General features: G+C 44.7%; 2 protein-coding genes across 2 annotated transcripts; both read left to right on the plus strand.

The window, feature by feature from the left end:
• The first annotated feature begins 1,820 nt into the window (after positions 1-1,820).
• Positions 1,821-6,729, plus strand: LOC101911299 (proto-oncogene Mas-like). Its single transcript, XM_005243433.4, has 2 exons — positions 1,821-2,120; positions 5,477-6,729. The coding sequence occupies exon 2, from the start codon at positions 5,498-5,500 to the stop codon at positions 6,443-6,445; it is 948 nt and encodes a 315-aa protein (XP_005243490.2). The 5' UTR covers positions 1,821-2,120; positions 5,477-5,497; the 3' UTR covers positions 6,446-6,729.
• A 2,490-nt stretch (positions 6,730-9,219) lies between these two features.
• Positions 9,220-12,578, plus strand: LOC129785189 (proto-oncogene Mas-like). The gene is made up of 2 exons (XM_055814561.1): positions 9,220-10,807; positions 11,246-12,578. Exons 1-2 carry the CDS (start codon positions 10,756-10,758, stop codon positions 12,250-12,252), a joined length of 1,059 nt encoding a protein of 352 aa, XP_055670536.1. The 5' UTR covers positions 9,220-10,755; the 3' UTR covers positions 12,253-12,578.
• The last annotated feature ends 122 nt before the right edge of the window (positions 12,579-12,700 follow it).

A 12,700-nucleotide genomic window follows, 5' to 3' on the forward strand; every position in this document is an offset into this window, starting at 1 on the left:
AGAGAGTAGATTCAGATTGAACATATGGAAGAAATATTTTTATGAGTGTGGTGAGACACTGGCCCAGGCTGCCCAGGGCAGCTGTGGGTGCCCCATCCCTGGCAGTGCTCAGGGCCAGGCTGGACAGGGCTGGGAGCAGCCTGGGCTGGTGGGGGGTGTCCCTGCCCCTGGCAGGGGGGTGGACTAGGTGATCCTTAAAGTCCCTCCCAACCCAAACCGTTCTACGATTGTATGCAATTTTGCTGTCAAGAAGAGCCTCATCTTCCTTAAAACGTCTGCAGCCAGAGGTGAATCTATGAAATTAAATGCAGTAAAGCAAATGGATATGCCACTGCTCTGAAGTCTACTCTGTATTTTTAGCCTCTGACTTATGGGTGTCAACAAATAGTTTCATTCACTGCCCATTATTTTGTTTTGTACCCATTTCTTGAAATTTAGAATGGCCCAATAACCACCAAGGTAATGTAACCATCTCCCAACACAGAATGCCAGCAATTCCATGCAGTGAGAATGGAAATCCCCAAATTAATGGGGAGGTTAAATACTGCTCTGGGTTAAAACTAGTCCTCTAACTTAAATACCATCTTACAGGGTAGCCTTGAGCCCTGGCTAGGTTAATAAGGGTTAACAGCAGTCATTATAGGAAACAGAGCATTGGGTAAGAAAGTAAAAACAGTCTGACAATCTTTGGGAAAGGAAGAGGAACAACAACTGACAGAAGAAGCTAAAGATGAACCATTGGATATCTGGTCTGCTAAGCTAATTTGGGCCACACCTTCCAGTTTCTGTACCCACTGATACACATGGCAGTTATTTGGCTAGCATCATACTCATCTTCTTTTGTTTCCCTAGCCAAATGGACTAGCAGAAGTAACCTAATGCACAAGCCTAAATCAAGAGTTGCTGGTATCTCCTGTTGCAAAATAGTACCCTATGAGGATGTGCTCACTGCCAGAAAAGGAGAAAGCTGTTTCCTCCATTTTCAGTCCACGTACTTTGGATCTGGACACCATGGTGGTGGCAGCTCATGCTCATGGAGGGACTGTGCGTGGTGAGAAGATGAATGAAGTGTTGTGGGTGGGTAGTGAATGCTGGCAAGGGGCTGTCTTGATAAAGACATGAGGTGGTGAAGAGGTGCAAATTTAATAGTGGGCAGGATGGGGCTGAGGCACTGTTTGGGGGAAAGTTGTGAAACTGGAAATAGAAGCATGAGGCTGGAGGCTGTCTTGAGGGATTTTGTGAAATCGGAAGTGCCTGAGGCGTGGTGAAGGACTGTGCTGAAAGACAGTATGAAGTGGCAGGTAATACTGTGGGGTGTGAAGTTGCATTGAAAGAGCTGCTGACATCAGAAGTGGGCATTGTGTAATGAAAGCAGCGCAAGCAGTTTGTGCAGTTGGAGCTGCTGAGCTGTGGTAAGGCTATGGAGTTTGGGTGGATCCTTCTCCAGGAAAGATTGTGTGGAGCAATAGCATGGCAACTTGTGTCCGGAGCAGCTGTGGGTCAGAAGAGGACACTCTGTGGTGATGCGTGTGTTTGGCAGGGACAATAGGTCCTTGGGGGATGAAAATTTATGCTGAGGGAGGTTGTGAAATCGCCAGCAGGCGTTATAGAAGAGGACAGACAATTTCTCAATCTATGTGTCCCAGAGTAGCGGTAAGACATCCCCTTCAAGGACTGTGAAACTAGAGCATCTCAGGGACACAAGCAGGAAACAAAGCATCAGTGCAAGAGGCAAGGAGTAATTTTGTACAAACTGTTCTTGTTTGCTTTCCACTGTGAGACTGGCTGAAGAAGGGAGAAGTAGTAAAAAAACACATTTCCATAGCCGTGACAGTGACAGGTTCCGTACAAAGAGGGAAGGGGGAAGTGGTTCAAATCTAAGTGACCACACACAATAAACTAGATATTTCCCCAAAAGAGTGATTGGCTGGCTGTCAGATGTCACGTTGAAATGACCGTGGCTTTTAAAACAGTGTCTAACTAGCCCAGCACTACAGTATGACACAAGAGTTTTATCTGGACCATATGTCACAGAATACAGGTGACATTTTTACCCGGCGGATCCATACCAGGCGGCTGCTGCAAATCAATCACTGAAATACCAAGGAACCCACAAAAAGGTGAGAAATTCTTGAGTGGTAACTTTGCTATTGCACTCTGTCTAATGCTTTCTGTCATGATCTTGGAGACATGGTGAAGGGAAGGGAGGAGAAAAGAAAATGCAGGAAAAGAGATCAAACATTTTCTTCTGCTGGTTAGAAATTCACTGTAGGTAAGAAATTGTCTCGATCATTTTCAAGACAAGAAGAGCTTCATTATGGACACCCTTTTCCATGAACAAGGCTATTGAATTGCTCTAAATGCACCTCTGTAATATGTCATTATTCAGAGACATAGCATTAGCAGTTTTGATCTTAGAGGATCGCTTAAAATTAGCCAAGAAAATAAAACAGCATGACTTTCTGTCCATAGCCTAATATGTCTTTGTGGTGTCAAGGCTGTTCAGACTGACATCTGCCACAAGAACTACATGCTACTCAGCAGGCAGACCACAGGAAGGATGTTTAATCTCAAGAGAGAAAAAGACCACCTAGACTCAGTCTGCTGCTGTTTGATGCTGCTTTCAATAATTAGTTTCATTAAGGAAGTAGACTCCTGTCTTGAATGTGTCTTGGAGATAACAAGAAAGCAACCTATAGCAACAGTAAAATGTATGGGAACTGTGAGTGACTTTTTCAGTATTCTTTTCCATGGTCTACAGAAGTCAGAGAAGGATTTCTTCACTTCCATTACAGTGGAAGGCAAAATTATTGATGTTTTGTCATTTATCCACAGGGCATCCATTACAGCCATATCTGTACCTGACAGCCTTTATGCATATATGATCAGTGACACAGGGCCATGTCATTTAACATTAGGAAATAGGCTTGACAAGCTGAAGTTAGAAAGCTAATCTGTCATTGTGTAAATGCCCAGTGGAGAGAGATGTACTTCTGGAGAGTCAGTTGCCTTCTGGAGACGACTGCAGCAGGGAGATAGAGTAGCCCCTTTCCTAAAATGGGCACCGAGTCAGAAGGCCGAAGTAGACTTAGACAGAGCTTAAGTGACACCTAAATGTTCATGCCCTCTTCAAATCAATTGGAAATTTGCTTCAGGTTACACAGGTAACTTGTAGCAGAGATAGTGTCGCACCGGGTCTTCTAAAGGCTGGGAAACCATTTAACCACTGCGTCTTCCCTCCTCCTCACAGCATGCTTGGTTCATAGAATTAGAAGCTGCTCCAGCTACTTTTTACTGTGAATCAATGTCTGATAATTTGCTGCCACGCCAAAAGCAAGTAGTGAGGAAGTGGGCAAAGTCATAAGGCTGTATCTTTTCAATTTGCTTGCAACAGATGTTCAGGGAAGAGGTAGCCTTGCTAGAGGTGTTGGTCAGGCAGTATACTGCTCTCTCCAGCTACGGAAGGAGAAGGTGAGTTTGAACTTAAGAATGCTCCTGTTGTGAAACTGTGCTACAACAGAGATTCTGTACATTCTGAAGAAGATGATGGTATTTGTTTTCCACAGTCCCTTTTAGTATGTACTAAAATTCTTTCTTTAGAGGACCACTAGGGTCTTAATGTTAGAAGCTTTCGAGGTCCCATAACAGCTGAGCATGAAATCATCCAGCTTCCTAAAAAAGAGTATGGTGCAGTGTCAGAAGTTCCCTGGTTTCAGTCAGCCATAAGGGTTTCACATCCTGCATGCCCTGGTGAAGTTAAGGGTGGAATTCACCTCAGCTAACTTAAGCTGTCCACACACTAATCCTCTTGCTGAAGCTGGCACTCTGCAATGTATCTGCCGTCAGCAAAGGCAGGCAGGTGACTGCACACCTACCTAAGACACGTATTTTAGAGTAAAATACATTACCATTGGAGGTGCTCATAACCCTCCCGTAATTCAACCAGCAGCTCTAAAGGCAATGTTAGAGGAGATGTTTGCATTTTTAATGGCAAAAGATAGGTGTAACAGTCGCAGCTGAATTCCCAACCAAGCACTGCTGGCGTAATGTGGCCAGATTGTCTCCATCGCTCCAGGCCATCAGCTGGCCAGGGAAATCACCTGCATCGTGCATTTATCTTGCCTCTATCCAAGCAGCACTGAACACAGTGTGCCCAGGGTGCTGAGATGAAACAGTAATGATTCAATCTGTCATATTTTGCATGTTTATAGAAGTCTGCCTTTGTGTATGCTGCAGCATTTTACAAAGAGAGAACAGACTATTCATGCTGGTTAGATCGTTCAATCATTCATATCTCCCCAGCTCTCCCCATTTTCACTTGTTCCTCTCTTTTAACTATCTCCTGCTGTCTTTCATGACACTTCTCTACCTTCCCATGCCACAATTAATAACTGGTGGGGAGAGGGGAAAAGAGTCATGCTGTTTGACCTTGTCAGACAAAAATAAAGGCGTGAAATCTATTTTTTTACTCCCCCCCCCCCCCCTTAAGATTTCTCATCCAGATCTCAGTATCACAGGCAGAAGAAGCAGAGTGAAATGCCTCAGGGAATGGGGTGAAATAATTATTTGAGTCATAATTCCAGTGTCCTGTGAGGATCAGACATTTTGTCCCAGATATGGTTCTTCCAGTTTCTCTCTCTGAGAACGAAGTTACTGAAGGGCTGACTGTGTCAAGCTCAGTTGTTTATTGTCTGTACATAGGGCTCAATAGAACAAGCCAACCACACTAAACTACATCAACATAAAAAACTACCAGCTATTTTGAGTACTCTCTACCGTGTTTTCTGGGCATATGCATAGGACAAAACTCGATCAGCTTTCATGCTGAATAACTTCTATGCTGATTGCCCAGCACTTTCACACACTTTTGGCAAGATTCCTTTCACCTAATCCTAGCTATATGAAGCAAAGACAGTTATTGCAGAGTTGTTAATACTGGGTTCTCTTTGTATTCAGAAAAGGGGTACTTTTCAGACATTAATCTAAGCCAGGCGTCCTCAAACTACGGCCCACGGGCCGGATACGGCCCCCAGGGTCCTCAATCCGGCCCCCGGTATTTACAGAAGCCCCCTGCCCCACCCCCGCTGGGGCTTGGCAGGGGGAAACCAAGCAGCCGCAGATGACTGCCTGCCACTTCATCTGCGCGCCGGCCCCCTATTTAAAAAGTTTGAGGACCCCTGATCTATGCTATAATTGCTTTTTTAAGGTATTTGTTTACCAATACTGACTGCAAAAAGGACCCTCAATAAATGATTTTTTAAAGGGAGAAATAAACTGCGATCTAACTTTTCCTACATGTCGTATAGAGTTTCGCATTAGATACAAGGCCTCAAAGGTCTGTGCTCCAGGATCAGGCATGGCAATACCTCTCTAAATCAAGCTTTGGCTACGAAGTACTGGAATTCCAAATACATCACCAGGTCACCATGAGGGAAAGTCACACTGTAGTTACCATCTCTCTCCTCCCTGCTTACAGGTCTGTCTGAAATCACTCATAATGAGTACTTCAGCTCCATCAATCTTCCTTCCAACTGCAGCCAGCCAGGCTCATGGGACTAATCAGAGTGTGAGTGTGGGACAGCCATCATACACGGTCCTCAAGTTCATGGAGAGCTTCTGCCTCATCAGCGCTGCCTGCGGCATGGTGGGAAACGGCGTGGTCCTATGGTACCTTGGCTTCCGCATCCGGAGAAACCACTTCACTGTCTACATCCTGAACCTGGCTGCCGCCGACTTTGGCTATCTCCTCTGCATCGCCATTGAGACGGTTCAGTACCTGATGCAGTTCAATGTTGGGGTGCAGTTTGGGATATTCCTCTTCCTGGATCTTTTCATGTATGGGACCGGCTTGTATCTCCTGACCACCATCAGCATTGAGAGGTGCCTGTCTGTCCTTTGTCCCATCTGGTGCCGAAGCCACCGCCCAAAGCACTTGTCCGCCATCATCTCCGGCCTGCTCTGGGCTCTCTCCCTGCTGCTGAACACACTCGGGTACATTCTGTGCACCGTTCGCCGCTCTGCCAGGACCTGCCAGCTCCTGCTCATCGCCATCGGATCCCTGGACTTCCTCTTCTGCACACCCCTCATGCTGCTCTTCAGCCTCACCCTCTTCCTCAAAGTCAAGTGCAGCTCCCAGCACTTCCGAACGGGCAGGCTCTTCACCATCATCATGCTCACCATCCTCTTCTTCCTCATTTTTGCTGTGCCTCTGAGCATCCTCATCCTCTTTGACTTCTTGGGCTACAAATTCCTCTACTCCCCAGAGATCGGCTTTGTGCTGTCCTGTGTGAACAGCAGTCTCAACCCTGTCATTTACTTCCTTGTGGGGAGCTACAGGGATCGGAGGATCAAGTTCACCCTCAAGCTGGCATTCCAGAGGGCCTTTGAAGATTCAGATGACAAAGACGAACAGGATACCCGTGACACAATGACTATGTCCTCCTAAAACATCGCTGTGCCTAACACAGTAACACTGGTCTGGAGCTGAAGGCCAATAATTTACAGAATTTAAGAACTCTGAGGTATTGGGGGAGGTTTACCTCACCTAACCTTCAGTATCTTCATTGTAGATCTCTACCCTTTAGCTAGTTATTTTATATTGTCTCTGTGGTTGATGAAAACACACAGGTACTTGGACCACAGAATTCATCTGACCTGTATTAGGACCACATTGAAAGTGCCTATTTTTTTTCAGTGGCCATTAAATGATTTCAGTTTGGTAAGGTGAAATGTCTTGGTGTCTATATTTAATCAAAGAAATCCCACTCAGAATTTGCAGTTCATTCAATAAATCTCTGCCTTTCAGAGCACACTAATATCAAATTCATAAATTCTCAGTCACTTTTTACTCAGATCTCTGAAGATGGGAACCAATCCTCCTCCTGTTGAAATCAACCACAAAATTCCTGGAAGGAGAGTGTATCTCTCTCTCTCTCAGTTTTAAGTACCTGTATCTCAGCAACACACACAACCTTTTGCGGCTCACAGGCTGCACAATTCTTTGCTTCCTAATATGACCATTTCAAATAGTGAAATAATTCATGCCCTAGAAGTTCCTTTCTTCTATTAACTGGGGAGGTTTCCATGCCATAGAATTGTGATGAAGTAGAACAGGTCTCCAACCCCACCAACTTGCCTTACAACTTTATGCGAGTTACAAGCCCCCTTTTCTCATGTTTCAAAGAAATACAGGGCTGGAGTTGCATATTATTTTAGCTTCTTCCAGCCCAGGACAAATTAACTGCATCTAGCTACAACATGCATTGGATTTTTATTTCTTTCTTTAAGAAGGACAGATAAGAACCTATGGTTTCTAACATCTCTTCTACCAATAGAATTAAAATCAAGGATAGGGAAAAAATAGGAAACAGAAGGAAGATAAATAAATACCACAATTTGCAACAAATTTTTCTCTAGACCCTATCCCTTGAGATGCGAGATGTGATTATTTGAAGTGTTGTACTGACATTTGCTCTTTCAACCTGAATTGACAGAAAAAGGCAACACAGGTCTAATTTTCTTTGAGAAACCTTGCAAATTTCCCCTTCATGCTTTCACCTGCAAATATTTTCCTAAAGGGAAGCTGCATTAATCTATTGTTTATTATCTTTTTTTTCTGTTTATTTGTCTTTTTACTAATTTTGAAAAGCACCTAAAAGCAAAACAATAGTGGTTCACCCTAATGTCTGTAGTTGCTCTTTGCTTCCTGTTTATAGTTCCTGAAAGCTGAAATCTGAGTTCCATTTCTACTCTTCTTTAATTTTTAATGCTATTGTTCTGTAATGTACATATAGTTGATTCAGATTAGGTCTATGTCATCAGTTATTTTTAGTAAATTTTTTTTCTTCTAATTTCTACTGCTGAGGGGAAGAGAGCACCCATTTATCAGAAAACATGTTTAAAATGTTTTCCTTTTAAAATCTGTAATGATTTTATTGTTGGAAGAACCAAAACATTTCCATTATTATTAAAAACACCAAAAGCCTTTTTTTAAGAAGAAAAAAAATTGTATTTAAAAGAATTATTATGCTTAGAAACAGCCATCAACTGATAAAAACATACAGAGTATAAACTGAAAAAAACCTTTCCATCCTGACAGTTTGTCCTTAAACATACCCATCATGAAGACATGTGGCACTGAATGTGAACACGTTTTACACGTCACATTAATGTGAACATTTCACATCCAACTCTGGACATTTAAAAGGTGATGCCTGCATACAAACCACTATTGTCGACACCCTCAATCATCCATGGTAAAAGACAAGCATTCTCAGGAATGGCATTGCAAGATATTTGCAGTGTATCTCCTGTGGTCCAAAAGAAGTCAGTGGTAGGAACCGCAAGGAGATGGGGATCATTTGCAGGCTTTTCCAGCCTAAACTAACACCAAGATAGTCATCCCAGCCTGCCAGGGAGAATGCTCTCAGCACCTGAACTAAGTTTGTCCTCTGAATTGCTCGTAATCTCTCTGGAAGGATGCCAGGGCACCCAGAAGATCATCAGTCGGGCACGAGAAGGGTACATTCCTCAGGGACCATCAACACCCTGAAAAAAGCCCACATTTCTGCTTCCCTGGGGACAGAAAGGAGACAGGCAGCCCAGGCCATAGGTGTTGAGTGTGCTCCTAAACGTGGTCCACATGCCAGCGGCATGTGATGCCTGTGAGGAATGGCGTCACCTGTTCCCTGAGGGCAGCAAACCTAACTCCACTCCTCTGAGGAGTCCCTCGACACCAGAGTCTGAAATAATCTTTATTTTCGCATGGGTTTCAGCAGAAGGCACACACATTACTGTTGGTATTTCTGCAATGCGGTTAAAGCCTGGAGGAAAGGATGCATATGGGCATGTAGATGCTTCAGAACAGTCCAGTTTTCACCACATGCAGGGGAGTGAAGGATCTGATTTAGTTCCCTTTCCCAAGCCTCTGTCTCCCAGTAATTACCCCTACCCTCCCCTTCAAGCAGCTACCCCATTCTCCATTCCAAGAGCTTCTACAACAAGACCGCTTGCCTCCCTCACCCCAGCCTACCTCAAACACACCTCAAAGGAGCAGCCTTCCCCTTGCAGCATTCCCCAGCATCAGCTGCCAAATTTCTTCTTTTACACCCTTCATGGAGATGTGGCTTCATGCCACAAGAAGGAAGAGGCAGCAGCTAGTAAGAGAAAGCTACATCCTCTTTGGGAGTGTCTGGATCAACTAACTGGGTGCAGAAAAAGGGGCAAGCACCTCTAGACACCTGTTCTTTGCACTGGTTAGGTATTGCACCAGCTCATAGCCAAGTGGTGTCTTACAACCCACAGAGCAACTTGGGATCAGCCACAAAGAAGAGTAGAGGAGCTAGAACAGTGCAAACAGCTTTGTCAGGCCTTGCTGGTAAGATCCAAGATACATTATAGAAACGCTTCAGGCCCTACAGCTTGTGTGCTTAAAAGCTTAACTGTTGGAAAGAGTCACTCATTCCTACCCTGGCCAGAAAAAGACAGCACATCAAAGCAAGTGTCCATAGGCAAGAAGCTGTAGATAAAGGACTTCGCTCCAATCTTAAACTCTGTTTAATTTGAACTAAGAGAGGTGACAAAGTCAGGTAATCGCATCATAAAATTTGGATCAGCTCTGCTCAAAGGCAACTCCTGACTGCAGAGGCAGAAAAAAATCCTTGCTTCTTCACAGTGTGACACCTGAAGACTGAGGGACATTTGTCCCCCTGGAGCCAACACCTGCCCTTTTCAAAACTTGCACAGCCACATTATTAAAACTGCTTTTTTCCTCTCCATTTTATAAGTGGCACACAGCAAGCTTCTTTCCTGTCTTCAGTATTTCTGTTAATTGCTATGAAGAAATTGCTGTTTACTACTCTTCTAAAGTCCCTTTCAGCTCAGGCTTTTGAAATACTTTATTTCTCCAGGGTCAGAGGTGAGCAATGAGTCATCAAGGAGCTGTAAGAGCCCTGTGCAGTTTAGAGAGGCTCCACTTACCAGCAGGAGAAAGAAATAGGCACCTTTTTACACATACTGTGAAAGAAAGGCTCAGAAGCGTTCCAGGGCGGAATGTGAGGGCTGTTCATGTCCAGAAAGAATTGCTGATGTCTAGCACTCAGGGGATGAAGGCCTTATTCTTTAATCCATCTCTCTCACCCAAAGTATGTTGGACAAGCCATTTTTCTTGGGGTCTTGGCAGGATTTGGGATAAGGCGTTGCACAGGAAGTGAATTTTGAAGAGAACATTGGGAAAAAGGATACTGTCCCTCAGACTAGTCCAATCTAACCCAAGTCTGATTTTCCAAGAAAGACAAAACAAAATAGAATACCATTCCTCTGAGCACTTCCCACAATCTCTACTAACCGCTCATTTATACATCCCTAGCATAAAAGCATTTGGCCCCAGCACAAATGCACAAAGAGCCTTTCACAGATGCAAGCAATATCCCAGAGCATTGCTGGCAATGGAATCCCTGGCAGGTAATTTTCTCCCCACCTACTGTAGGAGCAACCAGAGAAGTGGAGCAGAAATGTGAAATTGCCTCACAACATAAAAACCCCAAACCATTCTCATCTGCTGCTGATTTCATCCCATCCTCCCCATCTGCACAGCGAAAACACTCTTTCCTGACAGTATCTACTTCATTACATCACAGAAGAAGACACAAACTGAATCTGCAGTCTGAAACAATTCCCCGTCTTTTCCACAGAAAGTGTCTCCCAGAAGATCCAATGGGATAAATTAGAAACCAAGAAAAAAACACTCTAGAGTGGATGCCAGACCCCAGTTTCCCTGAGAACTCAACCCAGCTGCACAGGGCAGAAGGTAAGCATTTGAGGACCGGATTCAGAAATGCCTCACCATCCACATATTTTACAGTGTTCTTTGCCTCTGGTGTGATGTTTTCTGGCCCTTTCTCATAGCCACACACACACACAGAGTCACTAGGTAGTCATACCCTCCCTATCTCCCTCTGCTGTGTCTGCAAGTAGCAATGTTTTCTTCTGCTTCTTTTTCTTTACTCTGTTGAACGGTCTCATTCCTTCTTCTTCTGCATGGATGCCAAACCTAGCCGATGTCAGCCTCTCCAAATTCCTGCATGATTTTGCCCATCCTCAACATTTTGCATCTTGCTAGCTGTTACCTGCACAGATAGTAACCATGCACGCCCCTTGAGAGCTATCTATCCCAAGCCATAAAGCTGTAAGAATAAAAGCAATATGTCAGTCACTAAATGCCCTCTGGATCTTCTCTGATCCCAAGAGAAACAAGGAAAACAAGAAACAAGAGAGACAGAAAGGAACGTATTTACTTTGGGGTGTTTCATCATGGCTGAGGAGCTTATAACACCCTTTCCCCAAAGCAACACAAGCCAGGCTCATGGGACTAATCAGAGTGTGAGTGTGGGACAGCCATCATACACGGTCCTCAAGTTCATGGAGAGCTTCTGCCTCATCAGCGCTGCCTGCGGCATGGTGGGAAACGGCGTGGTCCTATGGTACCTTGGCTTCCGCATCCGGAGAAACCACTTCACTGTCTACATCCTGAACCTGGCTGCCGCCGACTTTGGCTATCTCCTCTGCATCGCCATTGAGACGGTTCAGTACCTGATGCAGTTCAATGTTGGGGTGCAGTTTGGGATATTCCTCTTCCTGGATCTTTTCATGTATGGGACCGGCTTGTATCTCCTGACCACCATCAGCATTGAGAGGTGCCTGTCTGTCCTTTGTCCCATCTGGTGCCGAAGCCACCGCCCAAAGCACTTGTCCGCCATCATCTCCGGCCTGCTCTGGGCTCTCTCCCTGCTGCTGAACACACTCGGGTACATTCTGTGCACCGTTCGCCGCTCTGCCAGGACCTGCCAGCTCCTGCTCATCGCCATCGGATCCCTGGACTTCCTCTTCTGCACACCCCTCATGCTGCTCTTCAGCCTCACCCTCTTCCTCAAAGTCAAGTGCAGCTCCCAGCACTTCCGAACGGGCAGGCTCTTCACCACCATCATGCTCACCATCCTCTTCTTCCTCATTTTTGCTGTGCCTCTGAGCATCCTCATCCTCTTTGACTTCTTGGGCTACAAATTCCTCTACTCCCCAGAGATCGGCTTTGTGCTGTCCTGTGTGAACAGCAGTCTCAACCCTGTCATTTACTTCCTTGTGGGGAGCTACAGGGATCGGAGGATCAAGTTCACCCTCAAGCTGGCGTTCCAGAGGGCCTTTGAAGATTCAGATGACAAACAGGAAACCCATGACACAATAGCTATGGCCTCTTAAATTTCTCCGTTTTTTTGCCCAATCACCTTTTTGGATGGAGAAAGAAGGAAAAAGAGAGGAAGAACATAAAGATTCCTCTGGGCCCTAGATCCCGGGGGTGGAGGAAAAAGTGAATACATAGCTCTATTTTTGGTCTATACCAAGCCACATTGCTGGCCCCATTTGTTAAGCCAAAATATAAATGCACTTCCATTTATTTGGGCTCCTCCACAGTAAAGCGTGAGAACTGTCTTTGTGGCTAGCTTACTTTGCTTACTGTAACTCTCTTTGGTGCCAAGTTTAATAAAATTTTTGCTCTCAGCTGTCAATCTAGAGCTGACATTTTAGTTCCTTTTACATCAGCTTTCTCACTTTTAAAGCCATTGCATTGCTCACATAGTGTCAAAAATTCCTTCTCAAAAACATTTTCAAAACAAATTATTTTTGGCAGTAAAGCATAAAAGTGATC

This window comes from Falco peregrinus, chromosome 9 (genome assembly GCF_023634155.1).
Source record: "Falco peregrinus isolate bFalPer1 chromosome 9, bFalPer1.pri, whole genome shotgun sequence".
In the NCBI taxonomy this organism is placed as follows: Eukaryota; Metazoa; Chordata; class Aves; order Falconiformes; family Falconidae; genus Falco; species Falco peregrinus.